At 39.7% G+C, this 19,023-nt stretch overlaps 1 protein-coding gene across 1 annotated transcript in view; it reads left to right on the top strand.

Moving 5' to 3' along the window:
* Positions 1-8,800: 8,800 nt before the first annotated feature.
* The window catches only part of LOC147361231 (ankyrin repeat domain-containing protein 26-like), a gene marked incomplete at its 5' end in the record, with an annotated part of 36,252 nt that continues 26,029 nt past the window's right edge, over positions 8,801-19,023 (top strand). Inside the window, 2 exon segments of the mRNA XM_086335206.1 lie at positions 8,801-8,906; positions 15,232-15,480. Coding sequence (XP_086191332.1) covers positions 8,801-8,906; positions 15,232-15,480 — 355 coding nt within the window.

Here is a 19,023-nt window from a genome sequence, read left to right as displayed (position 1 = left end):
ACACATTATATAAGAGCTGAGATTCCCTAAATTACAAACCACAAAGAATTAATAACAGTTCGTGCAACCCTTGAATGTTAAATGTATGAAAAAACACAAATTGGGTTTTACTTGGAATTCCAAAGTAGTTCCAGCAATAAAGTTTGAGAACAAATTATTCCAATCTTTGTTTCTCCAAGCATTTGGGGGGCATATTAGCTCATTAAATTCTCCTTAATCCCCTTGTGAAATAAGGCAGTAAGATCACGGTTGTATAGAGGAAGACTTTGAAGTGAAAAGAAGCAACTTAACCAGGAACAAAAAGCAGCTGGTTACAGAGCTAGGATTTCCAAGTTCGAGAGCGTTTTCATATGCCAGGCTAAGTCTAGTTAATTAACGGAGCTATACTGCCCTCAGTTCATGACTACTTCATCTTCCTTTTCTTTCTCCTTTAAATATATGCTAAATAAAAGTTTATAGAACTTAGAAACTTGAAATGTATGGGACAATTGAAGTTTTGATATTATCTCTGACCTTGTCTGATGATATGATCTAAGAATTTGATGTTGTTTTTCATATTAGTGTTAAAATATTATTTATTACATTTTTAATGCATAGCATTCGCCAACTGATTTCTGCATATAAAGAAGAGAGACCTAAAACTCTTCCTGAAAATAGCAACCCAGGTATGTCATCTGCTAAAGAATTACTCTTGGTGATTCTACCATAGAAAAAGTAGGAGTGAGGAAGTTTCAATAATGAAAGAACTATGAAAAAGTTAGTGTAAATTGCATGTGTATTTTATTTTTTAAATTAATTTCTTAATAGTCTAGTATTCAGAATTGTTGAAGAAGTTAATTGTAGGTAATTTAAAATCAGAGACAGTATTGTCTGAAAAGAAATTCATGTATTTAATATGGCCCTACATTAGATCTTTGTGTAAATAAGAAAAAAAATTTAAGTTAGTATGATATATATTTCATCTATCATCATATTATAGCAGATTGGACTTCTTATGAAAGTGAACTTTAATTTCTACAAATGGTTTACATTTAATGAATGAATAGTTATTAGTTACTGTGTAGTGATTACTCTCACTAAAAAAGTTACCATCATTAAAACTGGGAACCTCAATAATCCCTTCCTGGTAGGCTAAGAAATGATAAACAATAAGAACTGCAAAGCTGAGCCAGTGTGCAGCATACCAGTGAGAGATTATTTTTGAAAGATACTTACCAATAGTACAGAAGGCAGAAAAGCAATGCCTGGTTGAGAACCAGTTATTTTGCCTATTGTACCAACAAGGTCTCTATTACCAACTTCATTCCTTACAGATCCAAAAAGAGTGAGATAGGTTGACTTCATTAGGACCAAATGTTTACTTCTGTATTGGATAATTGTCATGACAGTATAGTTTTGAAAGAACAAGATGTTCTCTTGCCATCAGTTAAAAGATTATCATAATAGATATTCAAATAGATGAACTTGAGACTGCAGTTTCTAATAAAAGCACTAAAAATGCTTCACATTAACAAAAACAATGTTAGGTTCCCTCATTGTGGCATTTAGCACATCGTACAAACTGTCTGAGGACACCTTTAACTTAGTAAACCTCTGTCTAATCAAAGGGTGGCTCAGTAGTTAGTAAAGAATCTGCCTGCCAATGCAGGAGTTATGGATTCGATCCCTGGGTCGGGAATATCCCCTGGAAAAGGAAATGACAACCCACTGCAGTATTCTTGCCTGGGAAATCCCATGGACAGAAGAGCTTGGTGAGCTGTAGTCCATGGGGGTCACAAGAGTTGGGCACAACTTGGTGACTAAACATACAGTTCCATCAAAGAACTGTAGGTTGGTTTAATACGTCAGAGGAGACACAGAGATGACCTAGAATCTTGGTTTTCAGTATGCTCAGAATAGAATAGAGTTGTCCCTGGTTACTTTCTGTATTTTTCTAAACAAAATTTTCAAAGAAAACATGCTTATTGTTCATTTGTTCACTAAACAGATAACTGTCAAATGTCTTTTATGTACTAAGCATTGTTCTGATGTCACAGGGTGCAAACATTTAAAAATCACTGCCCCTGCCCTCCAGGCTCGAGCTACCAGGACTCCTCTCCCCCTGAATTCACTGCATGTGAGTCATCCCTCCAGCATCAAATCATGACGACACATGTGAAATGTTGTCCAAGAGCACCGGAGTCCATCACCCCCTCCTTCCTTCCATCCCTCCCCTTGTTCATCAGCTTCGGATCTGATGATGTATGCCTTCCAACCTGAAGAAGCATGATTTCTGTCAACATTTGCCATATAATGGGGAGGATTGATATAATGATATCCCTCACTAGTACACAGGACTGTTTGGACCATCCTGCTCTATGTGATTCAGATACTCTTGAGCAGTGGAAGGACATAGTCTCACGAGATTCTTTTTAAATACATTAGTGTATGTGTGTATATACATACACATATATATATTTAAAACTTTTTTTAAAGTTCAGCTTGTGTGTACCCTACTGCCTGCTCACCACAAGTCTAGTCCTCATCCCCACCACCCAGCTGACCCCCTTCACCCATTTGCCCTCCCCCACCTCCCTTTCAAGAGATTATTCTTTCTAAATCTGGAATCACTACATCTTTCATACTTCTCTTGCATCTGGAAATAGGGCCAGGAAAACTTTGTTTCCTATGTTTTCCCACGCTCTGAAGTTCAGTGCCTGTAGACCAAGCTTCCCTGTGAGAGGGCGTTTTCATCCTGAACTGAAGAGCCAGAGAAGTTGTGTTATGTCCCAGCAAGACACCTGTTCCTCTGTTCGCTGCTCCAGGCAGTGGAAGTCCAGGAACACTGTGCTGTTTAAGCGTGCTCTTGTCAGCTTATCGCACTGATTCTATTAATGGTATAATATAATTTTCTGTCAGTCTTCTACAGTTTGGTTGGGATTATTGTCATTGTAACAGCAGTTCTTTCTTCTTTTTTTGTTTTGCATTCGATGACTATAAAGGAGAGGAGTGATTCTTAGGCATTAATGGCCTGCGAGTATAGTACAATCACTGTTCCCTCTAGTGTGGGCTCCAGGTATGGTCCCAAAGGAATACTTTTAAGCAGAGCATCAGTCTTGAGGTTTTAATATTCTATACTTTTGTTTTGTTGATTTTAAATGTCTTGCTTTTTTCTTTAATAGTGGATGAGAGTTCTGAAGAAGACTGTCTATGCAGGTAGGATTATATGGATGTTTTAAAATTGTATGTTTAAGGGAACACGGGGAAGAGAAACTAATGTTTGTTGAGTGTTCTACTCTGGGTCAGACATTGCATTATGTGCTTAACATCTGTGACCTCCTAGAGTCATCACAGCAGCTTTGTAAAGTAGCTGTGTCCTACTTTTACTTAATTAGCCAACTGTGGTTCAGGAGGTTGATGAATTGACCCGTGATTCCATGGTTAAAGTGAGTTGACCTGTGATTTGACAGCTGGCCTGCCTGTTTCCCATGCCCACTCTTGTGTCCCTCAGCAGAGATTAAGTACCCGTGTAGCATATAATCTAAAGATATAATGTAGTTCTTTGACTTGTGTCCATTTTAAGTTTTAGACATTGCACTCCCTTTAGAGTAAAGGGGAGAAGTGGGACCTTCTCAATAAGTGTTTCCCCTGCTGAAGAACCAAGACTGCCATTTTTGATGGACACAGATTAGTCTCTGAACCAGGGACAGACAATGGAGAAGGAGCAGCTTATCCTTCCACTTTGTTTTAAGTCATCAGGTTTATTCCAGCTTGGGGAAACAAAAGTTATGTCAGTCGATCAATTGGATTTTTAAGTTCACCTATTAGGACTTGGTGAAAACAAATTATTTTCAGGCTCTGCCAGTATATCGGCTGTCACTCTTTGTTATGGAAACTAAGAATGAGCCTTAACTAGATATTTCATAGATTGGGAAAGATAGAAGCAGAAACAGGTGTAACTAAAGACTGTTTTGGAGACTTCCCTGGGGGTCCAGTGGTTAAGATGCTTAGTAAGACTTCTCCTTCCAATGCAGGTGGTGTGGGTTCAATCCCTGGTTGGGGGAGCTAAGATCCCACATGCCTTGGGGCCAAAAAGCCAAAATATAAAACAGAAGCAACATGGCAACCAATTCAATAAAGACTTTAAAAATGGTGCACATCAAAATATGTTTAAAAAAAATGTTTTCACTCATTGTTGTTGTCTGTTTTTGCTGTAAAGGTTTTCCAGCAAACCTGGTGATGATTTATGGCTTACATCAAATGATGAAGTCTTAGATTTTGAAACCAAGGTAAAGCGTTCTGTTGTGAAATTAGTTTTCGTGCTCTGAATTTAGTTTCCTGTAGCATTTACTCTTAAAATTCAGCAGTGGTGTCCCTCTCACTGTTTTCTGTTTGCAGTGGAAAATTGGTCAGAGCAAACTATTTTATAAACATATGACTAGTTGGTTTTTTTTTTTTTACTTTGATAAATATGGAAGGTGGGGGTGAAGGAAAAAATGGGCTGAAAAATACATAGTGACAGAAGAATCGTATCGGAAAAAGCTTTCCCACAGTGGAGGAAATACCAAGGAAATATCCTTGGTCAAGGATAAAGAGTCTTTCTGTGAATTTTAAACCATAAGGACATGACTTATGTAATACTCATAATGATATCTTTAGTGGACATAATTCCTTATTGTAATGATCATGGAATCTTCCTGGAGCCTTTCAGTTCCAAAACTACATAGCCTATATCATCTAGTTTCTGCCCCCAACCCCCCGGACACTTTATTTTGGTTTCTTAGAGTTGTTAGGAGGGTGGTTTTTTAAATTTTTTCTTTCTCTGTTTTGTTTTGGCTCTGCATTAAGACTAAAATAATTGTTGATATGATGGAGATTTAGAAATTAAAATTCTGTTTCTCAAAATCCATATTATAAAGGGATTCCGCTGTGTTTTCTAAAGCATTCTATTAAGAGGATATTCCCAACTCTTCATCTCATTGAAGAATACATGTTTTGCCTAAAATAATAACCAGCTGTAGGAGCAGAGACTTTTAATAACTGTAAGATAAAACGTACAACCTCAGATTTATTTTTCTATTGTAGTTTTTAAAAAACCTACTCAAAGTCCTTGTGTCACATTCTGAAACTTCAGAATTCAGAGATTTTGTATTATTCTCCTTCAAATATTCATCTTATAGACCCTGTATCAGTATAAATGAGTGAAGTTCAGGAAACAGTTGTGCATCTCCTGGAGTGTGTAGCATAGGTTGTGAATGTAAGAGCCATTTTAATAGTTTTTGAATGTGAATTAGTGAAGAGACAAATGGAATTGTATATAATGTTACAGGTAATATAATATACATAATATATCTCTGTTAAATCTGAATTCTGAAAAGATGACTTACTTTTATATTCCCTTTTTCATATTTAGGATGTAGAAGTTGACTTGAGTTATGCTGAGGAATGAGGTCCTGCATAGCATGGAAATAAATAAGAAATATGTGATAAGAAAAAGATGACACTGTATTTTTCAGTGTCCTCCAAATTGTGAGCTGAGAATTTTAGATTAAAAGTTGTTGACCTTCTTTTTAGCCCCATCTTGTGTTCCATTAAATATTTCTTTTCAAGCCATACATTCTCCTCAGAATTCTGAAGCCAGTTCTTTTACTTAGCAGCTACGGGATCTTGGCAAAACCTGTCTTAACTGGGTTCAAAGTAGGCAGTTTTTAAAAGTCGGGTATTTTCTTCCAAAGGGATTAGGAAATCTTCATGCAACTCATTATTCACATTAATTTTAGCAGAGTATCTCTGAGAGCCTTCCAGAGAAGTCTGTGGATTGTTTATCTGGAGCTGCTGGTCCAAGAGGAAAAAAGACGTTAAATGGACAAGTAGAAGGTGAGAACCGTGTTTTACAGAAAAGTCATCTGGCAAAACGTTGGATTAAAATGGGGTTGCTGATATGTTCTAATCGCCAAAGAAAATCACCGTCAGAGACATAGTGAGGAAAAAGATGAGAAGGGAAATTATGTATCTTATCAGGTTTCAGCCACAGATTACATTGAGAATCCAGTTTAAGGACCTCACTTATTGGTTCCTAAACTTCCTTCACAGTGCAATGTTTAAGACTCTGTCCGATTAAGACTCTCCAATGCAGGGGGTGCAGGTTCGATCCCTGGTAAGGGAACTAAGATTCCATGTGACACATGACCCCCCAAAAAGTATTAGTTCTGTTTCAAGATACTGTACATCCTAAGGAAGGTCAAGAAATAAGAGGCAAGAGGGAATGAAGGATGAGAGAGGCAGAGGGTACAGGGAGGAAATGAAGGAAAGGAAGCACAGGTCTGTGGGGGAAGGGGGCAGTTAGTAATGAAGGTCTTTAGATAAAGGGAGAGTATTTGATATGGACGATGCATTAGAAGTGAGCTTCCAGTACCAAAACTTGTCAGAGAAGAACAGCAAAAACGTCCCCCTCTTCCTGTTTTCCTCATTGTTAGGAAGGCAATCAGGATTGCAGTCCCTGGGCGTGCAGAGCTGTGTGTTATCCTCTGTGGAGGACACGGGCATAGGTGCTCAGCAGTAAATGTTTGCAAACTGGTGTCATAGAAATGTTGCTGCTTTATAGGATGGTGTCACGTAGGCCAAAAAAGAGAACTAGAAAGAAGGAGCGAGCAGGGGGCGTGATAGGGAGATCAAGGAACCTACAGCCTGATAGTCCAATGAAAGTTTTCAACTTGTAATGTAGTTTCACTTTGAGGGGGAGTGTTAGAGTGAGGAAGTTGAGGCTAAGATTTCAGGAGAATAAATTAAGTTGATGTCCCTGTTAGCTCAGTTGGTAAAGAATCCGCCTGCAATGCAGGAGACCCCGGTTTGATTCCTAGGTCAGGAAGATCCCCTGGAAAAGGGATAGGCTACCCACTCCAGTATTCTCTGGCTTCCTTTGTGGCTCAGCTGGTAAAGAATCCGCCTGCAATGGAGGAGACCTGGGTTCAATCCCTGGGTTGGGAAGATCCCCTGGAAAAGGGAAAGGCTACCCACTCCAGTATTCTAGCCTAGAGAATTGGACATGACTGAGGGACTTTCACTTTCACTTTTAATGTAGAAGCAGACTCCGTATAGACCAGAGTTTCTCAAATTTTAATTAGTCGCCTTTGGACCTTGTGTGAAGTGCACATGCTGAGCAGGAGGTCTGAGAATCTGTGTTTCTGACAAGCTCTCCGAGAAGCAAGGGTGTAGCCTTGCATTTAGAGAAATCTGGAAGAACGTTGGATAGTGCAGGACATAACAGGATCAAGGAAAAGCATTATTATTTTTTTCTTTCTGAGTGTGTCTATAGCCAGAGGGAAGCAAAAAGTCGAAGTCGCAATTATAGTGTAAGATACCACTGCTAAGCAAAGAGGGAAAAAGAAGTGGTGGGGATGATCCATAGAAAGAATGTAAAGGGGGAAGAATTCAGACCACAGATCCAGAGATTACTACCCTTTGGATGGGAGAGAATCTAGTGAAAGGATGAAGGGAGGAAAGTGGGCCTTAGGGAGGTGAGTTTGGAGTTGAAGAGGAAACTTGAGAGAACTCCTTCTAAATGGCTTCAGAGTATTTACCCTGAAAAGAGATAAGATCATTGTTGCTCCAGAGAATACTGGAGGTGGCAGGGGCTGCTAGAAGTGGGGGAAACCACAGCCCCTCTAAGTAACTCTCAGGCATCAAAGACATGTGTAGTATTGGTATTTGTTATTCAAATTAGATTAATTTGAATATGGAGACACTGACTTTTTTCTTTTTTAAGATAGCTGATTTTTTGAAAGTTGTTTTACAGAAATCCTTTGAAACATTAACTTGCTGTATCAAACCAAACTAAGTTTTGAAACAAAACAGGTTAATAGGGTTCATTCCCTAAATGCTAGAAATATTTTCAATAAATACTACACTGATTTTAAAACATGCAATATCTAATAATTCTGTGGCAATTAAATGCAGTATTTCCTTTTTGATCATTGTATTTCAATATTGAGAATTCAGTATACATTATTTCCTAGATGTGTCTTAAATACCTTCTTCCGTGAGTGGATCGAGAAACTTTAAGATGGCCCAACTAGAGGAGCCAAGACATGTAGACATACCAGTAGCCCACATGGATATGGGAAAAGAATGAATATTTTTATGAGCCATTTTTCTGCAAGTGTATATCCAGGCTAATCAGTTCACTACTCTTTTTCTGATGAGAAATGAGCTATACATTCTGGTGAACTGTCATCCCACTGTGCACTTCTTAAATGACTGGGCAGATTGAAGAACATGATAAATACTTGTAGTATAATGGTGGAAATGATAGCTGCTATATTGCATTCAAGATGTACTGGTGCATTTTGCCATCAGCTTTCATGTTTATCTTCTTGGGGTCATGCTTTGCTCCTCTGATTAAGATCACTTTTCTCCTCATCAGTCGACAGGTTCACATTGATCTGTGTGCACTTTAATATTTTATAAAGTCATTGAAAACGTAATGTTACTTTTGAAATCTTAACTATGTTTTGTTAAACCTGTATTTCTATTTTTTCTTCACTATCCATTGTGGATTCCTATGTCTGTTTTGCTGGTGTCCTAATGTACCCCTAAAATCAAGACACTAAATCCGAATGTATTCACTGCCAAGGCTGAGTGCCAGGATTCTGCTGAGTCCTAACTCTGCCTGGATGTACAGCTGGCTTTCATGTTTACATGAAATTACCTCTGTGTCCCTTTTGCCTTTTAGATTCTCCTGGGAAATATCCTAATGTGAAGGTAAAAACATTTATGTTTTTATCTTGAATTATGAACTGTGGATTGTATCATATGTACGTTATTTACTAATGAACTTGTTTCCAAACCCATTCAGCCTGCAGTCTTAGTGAAAGACTCTGTTCCTAGTAAAACAGTCGGAATGAAGGATTTACAAACATCCAGTTCAGGTAAATTTTGCAATACACACTTAACTCTGGAGAGAAAGGGAAAGGGAAGTCGCTCAGTCGTGTCCGACTCTTAGCGACCCCATGGACTGCAGCCCACCAGGCTCCTCCATCCACGGGATTTGCCAGGCAAGAGTACTGGAGTGGGGTGCCATTGCCTTCTTCATAACTCTGGAAAGAGGGACACTGAAATATTTGAAATGCTAAGTCTTCATAGTCCTAACTTCTTTTGGCAAATGTAATTGAAGAATTTGACATACATAATCCAAATGTTATTGTTGGTATCCGTGTTTTGAAAAAAAAGGTAGGTACAAGCATAAAAACAAGAAATTTTTAAAATGTAAGCTTGAACTCAATATGTTTCCGTGTATGTTTCGATACCCTGAAGTTCTCTGTTTGGAACCTCTGTGCTTCTCAGGAATTCTCAGAGATTAATTATTAGATCTAAGATTTTTCCAGTGCCCAAAAATGCTTACTTGATCTCTGACCTTTACCTAGAGTAAAGCTTCACTTGCTAAATTGTCAGTTGTATTTCGGTTTATAATTATTTCATTTTAGTGTTGTTACACAGATGAATGTAGCCCTATCAGATGTTTTGGTTAGCAGATGGTGTGTGTGTGTGTGTGTGTGTGTTTGTGAGTTTATGGTGTCTTTGATTATTAAAAGTAGGGGAAGTAATCATACTTCAATGACTATTTGATGACATAATATTTTAAAACAGTGATTCTGAAAGTTTTTGGCTTTAGGATCCTATTATACTTTTAATACTTAAAAATTATTGAGAATTCCAAGGAGCTTTTGTTTTTGTCTATTGACGTTCACTATATTGGAGTTCAGTTCAGTCGCTCAGTCATGTCCGACTCTTTGCGACTCTGTGGACTGCAGTACACCAGGCTTCCCCGTCCATCACCAACACCTGGAGCTTACATAAACTCATATCCGTCGAGTTGGTGATGCCATCCAACCATCTCATCCTCTGTCTTCCCCTTCTCCTCCATCCTTCAATCTTTACCAGCATCAGGGTCTTTTCAAATGAGTTGGTTCTTAACACCAGATGGCCAAAGTATTGGAGTTTCAGCTTTAGCATCAGCCTTTCCAATGAATATTCAGGACTAATTTCCTTTAGAATTGACTGGTTTGATCTTGCAGTCCAAGGGACTCTCAAGAGTCTTCTCCAACACCGTAGTTCAAAAGCATCAATTCTTTGGTGCTCAGCTTTCTTTATAGTCCAACTCTCACATCCATACATGACTACTGGAAAAACCAGAGCTTTAACTAGATGGACCGATATTGGCCAAAAAATGTCTCTGCTTTTTAATATGCTGTCTAGGTTGGTGTTAACTTTTCTTCCAAGGAGCAAGCATCTTTTAATTTCATGGCTGCAGTCACCATCTGCAGTGATTTTGGAGCCCAAGAAAATAAAGTCTGTCACTGTCTCCATTGTCTCCCCATCTTTTTGCCATGAAGTGATGGGACCAGATGCCATGATCTTAGTTTCCTGAATGTTGTGTTTGAAGCCAACTTTTTCACTCTCCTCTTTCACTTTCATCAAGAGGCCCTTTAGTTGTTCTTCACTTTCTACCATAAGGGTGGTGTCATCTGCATATCTGAGGTGATTGATATTTCTCCCGGCAATCTTAATTCCAGCCTGTGCTTCATCCAGCCCAGCATTTCTCATGATTTACTCTGCATACAAGTTAAATAAGCAGGGAGACAATGTACAGCCTTGACGTACTCCTTTCCCTATTTGGAATCAGTCTGCTGTTCCATGTGCAGTTCTAATTGTGGCTTCTTGACCTGTATACAGATGTCTCAGGAGGCAGGTCAGGCAGTCTGGTGTTTCCATCTCTTTAAGAATTTTCCAGTTGGTTGTGATCCACACAGTCAAAACCTTTGGCATAGTCAATAAAGCAGAAGAAGATGTTTTTCTGGAACTCTCTTGCTTTTTTGATGATCCAATGCATGTTGGCAATTTGATCTCTGGTTCCTCTGCCTTTTCTAAATCCAGTGTGAACATTTGGAAGTTCACGGTTCACGTATTGCTGAAGCCTGGCCTGGAGAATTTTGAGCATTACTTTGCCTAGCGCGTGAGATGAGTGCAATTGTACAGTAGTTTGAACATTCTTTGGTATTGCCTTTCTTTGGGATTGGAATGACAACTGATCTTTTCCAGTCCTGTGGCCACTGCTGAGTTTTCCAAATTTTCACAGCATCATCTTTTAGGATTTGAAATAGCTCAACAGGAATTCCATCGCCTCCACTAGCTTTTTTTGTAGTGATGCTTCCTAAGGCCCATTTGACTTCGCATTCCATTATATCTTGCTCTAGGAGAGTGATCACACCATGGTGCTTATCTGGGTCATGAAGATCTGTTTTTGTACAGTTCTTCTGTGTATTCTTGCCACCTCTTCTTAATATCGTCTGCTTCTGTTAGGTCCGTACCATTTCTATCCTTTATTGTGCTCATCTTTGCATGAAATGGTTCCTTAGTATCTCTAATTTTCTTGAAGAGATTTCTAGTCTTTCCCATTCTATTGTTTTCCTCTATTTCTTTGCATTGATCACCGAGGAAGCCTTTCGTTTCTCTCCTGATATTCTTTGGAGCTCTGCATTCAAATGGGTATATCTTTCCTTTTCTCCTTTGCCTTTAGCTTATCTTCTTTTCTCAGCTATTTGTAATGACTCCTCAGGCAACCATTTTGCCTTTTTGCATTTCTTCTTGGGGATCATCTTAGTTACTGCCTCCTGTACAATGTCACGAACCTCCATCTATAGTTCTTCAGGCACTCTGTCTATCAGATCTAATCTCTTGGAGTCTATTTGTCACTTCTATTGTATAATCCTAAGGGATTTGATTTAGGTCATACCTGAATGGTCTAGTGGTTTTCTCTAGTTTCTTCAATTTAAGTCTGAATTTGGCAATAAGGAATTCATGATGTGAGCCACAATCAGCTCCTGTCTTCTTTTTGCTGACTATATAGAGCTTCTCCATCTTTGGCTGCAAAGAATGTAATCAATCTGATTTAGGTATTGACCATCTGGTGATGTCCATGTGTAGAGTCTTCTTTTGTGCTTGTTGGAAGAGGATCTTTGCTATGGCTAGTGGTTCCTCTTGGCAAAGCTCTGTTAGTCTTTGACCTGCTTCATTTTGTACTGCAAGGCCAAATTTGCCTGTTACTCCAGGTATCTCTTGACTTCCTACTTTTGAGTTCCAGTGCCCTACAATGAAAAGGACATCATTTTTAGGTGTTAGTTCTAGAAGGTTTTGTAGATCTTCATAGAACTGTTCCATTTCAGCTTCTCCAGCATTAGTAGTCAGGGCATAGACTTGGATTACTGTGATATTGAATGGTTTGCCTTGGAAATGAACAGAGATCATCCTGTTGTTTTTGAGATTGTATCCAAGTACTGCATTTCAGACTCTCTTGTTGAATGTGATGGCTACTCCATTTCTTTTGAGGGATTCTTGCCCACTGTAGTAGATATAATGGTCATCTGAGTTAAATTCACCCATTCTAGTCCATTTTATTCACTGATTCCTAAAATGTTGATGTTCACTCTTGCCATCTCCTGTTTGACCATTTCCCATTTGCCTTGATTCATGGACCTCTTTCCAGGTTCCTATGCAGTATTGCTCTTTACAGCATCAGACTTTACTTCCATCACCAGTCCCATCCACAACTGGGTATTGTTTTTGCTTTGGCTCCGTCTCTTCATTCTTTCTGGAGTTATTTCTCCACCGATCTCCAGTAGCATATTGGGCACCTACTGACCTGGGGAGTTCATCTTTCAGTGTCCTGTCTTTGTGTCTTTTCATACTGTTCATGGGGCTCTCAAGGCAAGAATACTGAAGTGGCTTGCCATTCCCTTCTCCAGTGGACCACATTTTGTCAGAATGCTCCACCATGACCCGTCCATCTTGAGTGGCCATACATGGGTTGGCTCATGGTTTCATTGAGTTAGACAAGGCTGTGGTCCATGTGATCAGTTTGGTTAGTTTTCTGTGATTATGGTTTTCATTCTATCTGCCCTCTGATAGAGAAGGATAAGAGGCTTATGGATGCTCCCAGATGGGAAAGACTGACTGAGGGTCTTGTTCTGATGGGCGGGGCCATGCTCAGTAAATCTTTCACCCAATTTTCTGTTGGTGGGCGGGGCTGTGTTCCCTCCCTGTTTTTTGACCTAGAGGCCAACCTATGGTGGAGATAGTGAAGATAATGGTGACCTCCTTCAAAAGGCCCCATGCTTGCACTGTTGCTCTCAGTGTCCCCGTGAACACTGCAGCAGGCCACTGCCGACCCACGCCTCCACCAGACACTCCTGGAAGATAAAACTAAAACACATAAAGCACGACACACACAATCCTAATGGCTGATTCCATTAGTCATTAGAGTTTTGCTATCACATATGCTGTCTCTGAAGCACTGTGCACTCAGAACAGAATGAGAATGGAAGTGACGTTTAGTGTTATTGTGAAAATAGTTTTGACCTCTTAGACCCCCTGACCCATTGGGTCTGGACTTCAGGATTCTCAGGGTATGCTTGGGAACCATCATTTGAAACCATTGACGTGGTTGGATGTGAAATGATAAAGGGGCCCTTGTGCTGACACAGGATTTAAAGATTCACTTTTACACTTCTTGCTTGTTTCTTTGACTTCTCTTAAGAAATTAAGACCCGACAGTTCCTTTTTTTTAAAGCAAATATTTCTGTGTTGCAATCATTTTTGCCCCATGGAGCTCTGTGCTCTTTGGATCCAGTGTGGTCCTAGACTCATCCTATTTTCACGTGGAGACCATTAGTGACCCACAAAGCTATCATTTCCTATATAAGTTTATGATGTTTATTCAAGGCTTAAAAAATCAGTTCTGAAGATACTGATAATTTGAGGAAGACCGTCTCGTTGTAATTAAAGCAGTTGGTGGTGGTGTTCAGTCGCTAATCATGTCCAGCTCTTTGTGACCCCATTGACTGCAGCACACTAGCCCTACCTGTGCCTCACCATCTCCCAGAGTTTGCCCAAGTTCACGTCCATTGAATCAGCGATGCTATCCAACCATCTCATCCTCTGCTTCCCCCTTCTCCTCCTGCTGTCAATCTTTCCAGCATCAGGGTCTTTTCCAGTGAGTCAGCTCTTCACATCAGGTGCCCAAGACATTGGAGCTTCAGTTTCAGCATCGGTCCATCCAATGAGCATTCAGGGTTGATTTCTCTTAGAATTGACTGGTTTGATCTCTTTGCTGTCCAAGGAACTCTCAAGAGTCTTCGCCAGCACCACAATTTGAAAGAATCAGTTCTTCGGTCCTCAGCCTTCTTTATGGTCCAATTCTCACATCCGCACATGATACTAAAAAAAAACATGGCTTTGGCTGTATGGACCTTTGTCGACAAAGTGATGTCTTTGCATGTTGTCTAGGTTTGTACCATTAATTAAAGTAGTTCAGTTCAATTCAGTCGCTCAGTCATGTCTGACTCTTTGCGACCCCATGAATCGCAGCACGCCAGGCCTCCCTGTCCATCACCGACTCCCGGAGTTCACTCAGACTCATGTCCATGGAGTCAGTGATGCCATCCAGCCATCTCATCCTCTGTGGTCCCCTTCTCCTCCTGCCCCCAATCCCTCCCAGCATCAGAGTCTTTTCTAATGAGTCATCTCTTTGCATGAGGTGGCTAAAGTACTGGAGTTTCAGCTTCAGCATCATTCCCTCCAAAGAAATCCCAGGACTGATTTCCTTTAGGATGGACTGGTTGGATCTCCTTGCAGTCCAAGGGACTCTCAAGAGTCTTCTCCAACACCACAGTTCAAAAGCATCAACTCTTCGGCGCTCAGCTTTCTTCACAGCCTGACTCTCACATCCATACATGACCACTGTAAAAACCATGGCCTTGACTAGACGGACCTTGTTGGCAAAATAGTACCATTCATTAAAAGTGTTTTTAAAAACCATGGTCTCTAGAGCATACAGCATTGTAAGGCATAATTAAATGTAAAATAAATTAGATTTATATATTGTCAATAAAATATTTGTATGTTGAAAACAAATAATTATTAGTAAAGTTCTTACGGAATACAGACTATGTAATAGAAGTTGAGTGAATCAAAGTAAATAATACTAGAAAATTAAAAAACAGAAGAAATGAGATATACTAGTTAACATCTTTTCATGACTGCGACACGTAAGATACAATAAGCTGGGAAGAACTAGTGAGTCTGAGGGGAGCGGGGGACTTGGAACTGATTCTCTGAAGAAAGACTTTGTACAGTTAGTCAGAGTTGTATTCTTACTCACATTCTAATAAATGGAGACTTTGTTTTCACGTTTTTCAGATTTGGCTTCTACTGCTTTGAGCCTCAGTCTCGAGACTTGTCAGAGAGCTGGGCGTTTGAAAGTTGGTGATCAGTGTCCATCGATGTCACAGTCAACGACCAAAAATCAGTCAGCATCCACAGAATTGGGACAGATGACCGTAACAGATGAAGTAAAGAGGAATATTGCAGTGGTGTTTCTGGTAGGGAATTCCACGCTCCATGACCCGTGCCAGTCTCAGCTGCCAGAAAACAGAGAAAGCCAACAAGGTAATGCAGAAGCCCAGAGCACTCAGCCGTGCGCCACCTGGGCACGGCCTTACCATCATGCTGACGCTTCCAAATTAGAGGTTTTGTGGCAAAATCTACCTTGTGTTGACTCCTTTCACACAACCTGCAGCCAATACCAGTAAATACCTCTTAGCAAGATGTTGGCATTCTCCCTCTGACCATAGTAATACAATAAATAATAGAGTTAGGAGAACGAAAGTTCATTTTGGCTAATATTTAGCATACACCTGAGAGTGAGTAGCAGGATTATATTTAGAACTCTGGGACTAGTTGGGAGACCTAAGTAGACAGAGATTGCTTTCTCAAAACGTGACTTTGTAGCAATATTTTTATATAGCTCTAAATTCATAAGGATTCGTTATCATTATATTCAGTATAATTGCAAAAGCAGCTCTGAAACCAAATATTAAAATATTTCTTGTGTTTTCTATGACTTCATATATTTTAGAATTGGCTTTCCCAGTGGTAATGGGAATCATGGGAAATTTTCTACATAGTACCTCCTTCTCAGCTCTGTCCACATAATATCAACTTGTTTTGTTATTTGTAATGAATTAAGAGTTCACAAGGGATATTGGTTTGAAGGAGTGCTGTATCATTTAAAAGCAGTATACAGAAAATCAATTCTGATTCTACTAGGATGCCCAATCTATTGAGTAACCATGTCTAATAATGTGTTGTCCATAAATACTAATTAATTTAGTGCGTTTAATCAGTCATGTGGTCAAGGCTATAGCAAGAAATCATACACTGTTTCTTTTTACACTCCTGTACTTATTTCGTTTCTATCCTCACCTTTGCATTTACAGAATATTCTCAGTTATCTCCTAGAATAGTGACTACAAGCTCTAAACTCAAAGTGTTTGTCCTTTTCTTTTTTTTTTTAATCTATACAACTGAGTCATTTGCTCGTTTCTCCGTGAGCTTGGTAAGTCCAGGAAACACAGATTCAAATAAAACGGCTACACGAGTCCCTCCAACACTGGACGGTGTGAAATAGGAAAACTACAAAATAAATAGAAGCAGCTTCTGTCAGTTCATGTTGATTGTTTCTCTTCTCAGTCGATACCTTTTATAAAATATCAAGCAGAATCTCCTCCTTCAGAGTCCCAGGATTTGTACTTATATTGGTTTCTTAAAGATTGATTCTATACTAGACCCGGAAAGTTTTATATCCTAAATATTTCTGGAAACATCCCACAGTTCAGGTCTGCATCACCTTTTTTCCCCCACCGTTAATGCCTTCAGATTCATCTTCCTCGTTTTATTTGCGTGCTCTTCAGTTTCATCCCTCCCTCAGCGTTTAGTCACCAATCTCAAAAGCACACGTGACCATGAAGCACTCTAAAGCACATTAATGTCTAGACCTCTGAAAGCGCCACTGATGCTTTCATAACCTAACTTCTGCCTGACTCTCCATCTCTCTCTCTTTCTGTCCTTTTCCCTGGAATTCTGAACTGCTGTTGATGTCCCCCTCACCTGTTCCTGTTGTTGTTGTACAGTCGCTCAGTCATGTCTGACTCTCTGTGACCCCATGGACTGCAGCACACCAGGCTTCCCTGTCCTTCACCATCTCCCGGAGCTTGCTCAAACTCGTGTTTATGGAGTCGGTGATGCCATCCAACCATCTCATCCTCTGTCATCCCCTTCTCCTCCTGACTTCAGTCTTTCCCAGCATCAGGGTCTTTTCCAGTGAGTCAGCTCTTCACATCAGGTGGCCAAAGTAGTGGAGCTTTAGTGTCAGCGTCAGTCCTTCCAATGAATATTCAGAACTGATTTCCTTTAGGATTGACTGGTTGGATCTCCTTGCAGTCCAAGGGACTCTCAAGGTCTTCTCCAACACCACAGTTGAAAAGCATCAGTTCTTTGGCATTCAGTCTTCTTTATGGTCCAACTCTCACATTCATACATGACTACTGGAAAAACCACAGCTTTGACTAGACAGACCTTTGTCAGCAAAGTAATGTGTCTGCTTTTTAATATGTTGTCAATGTTTGTCATATCTTTTCTTCCAAGGAGAAAGTGTCTTTTAATTTTATGGCTGCAGTCACCATCTGCATTGATTTACGAGCCCCCCAAAAATAAAGTCTGTCACCGTTCCCATTGTTTCCCCATCTCTTTGCCATGAAGTGGTGGGGCCAGATGCCATGATCTCCGGTAGTCCCTGTCCCTGTACTTGGTCAATATCTACCCTGTCGTGCGTGTGCTTCTGTCCCCGTCTTACTGCACCCTTAAGTGCTCTCCCTTTCCTGCCCTCTGTTCCCTTGAAGTCTCTGCTCAGACATTATCTCCAGAAGAGCCATCCCTGACACCTTTTATCTACATTTTTCTTTAAACTCTGTTATCTAGTACTGAGCAGAAAACTGAGAAATAATTATTGAATAAAAGAAATAAAGACTATTTATACCAAGGTGATTTTTAAAATTTTATTTATTTTTTTAAAATTTTATTTTTTAACTTTAAAATATTGTATTGGTTTTGCCATATAGCAACATGAATCCGCCACAGGTATACACGTGTTCCCCATCCTGACCCCTCTTCCCTCCTCCCTCCCCGTACCATCCTTCTGGGTCATCCCAGTGCACCAGCCCCAAGCATCCAGCATCGTGCATCGAACCTGGACTGGCGACTCGTTTCATATATGATATTATACATGTTTCAATACCATTCTCCCAAATCATCCCACCCTCTCCCTCTTTATTGGAGGATAATTGCTTTACAGAATGTTGTTGTTTTCTGTCAAACATCATCATGAATCAGCCATAGGTATACATATATCCCCTCCCTTTTGAACCTCCCTCCCATCTCCCTCCCCATCCCAGCCCTCTAGATTGGTAAGAGCCCCTGTTTGAGTTTCCTGAGCCGTACAGCAAATTCCCGTTGGCTGTATATACCAAGGTGATTTTTAAGAGCTTGTCGTCTGCAGTTTAGGAGCCAAGAGGATTGACATGTGAAGAAATAATTTACAGTTCAGATGTGTGTCTATCACTAGGAAAATCTAGAAAGATACACTAGAAAAATCTTTAAAGTACTAAGGTAGCTACAAGGAAAGAGATACCTTTTATCTGGTGAAAGATAGCTGTAATCAAAGACAATTTCACAAAGCAGGTTGAGTCTTAAAAGATGAAAAGTAACTTGTCAAAAGAGTACAGGGAAGCATTTCAGATTAAGGAACTGACAAGAGCATAAAAAGTAAGAGGAATTTTGTAAACCATGAGTAATGTTGCAGTCGAAGCTTGGCATGTTGTTAAAAAGGTATTGTTATGAAGTAGAGAAGAGAATGTATTGTGACTTTATATGTCTGTCCTGTATTTTGAAATTTTGTTTGGTTTCTGATTGTTTTGTTCACTGATGTTTGGATGAATCTGTGACTGAATCTTTGAGCTGTATGTGTGCCTGTAACCTGGTGACATCTGGCATTTCCCAAAGGATTTGGTTAAAATTTTTAGATCATTGGAAGTATTTCTTAAAGAAGTAGATATTCAGTTGAAGATTAAGATTGACTTAATCTGTCATTTGATA

This window comes from Bos grunniens, chromosome 13 (genome assembly GCF_055505025.1).
Source record: "Bos grunniens cultivar Pamir isolate PY7600 chromosome 13, Bosgru_T2T1.0, whole genome shotgun sequence".
In the NCBI taxonomy this organism is placed as follows: domain Eukaryota; kingdom Metazoa; phylum Chordata; class Mammalia; order Artiodactyla; family Bovidae; genus Bos; species Bos grunniens.
This window is presented reverse-complemented; position numbering and strand designations above follow the sequence as displayed.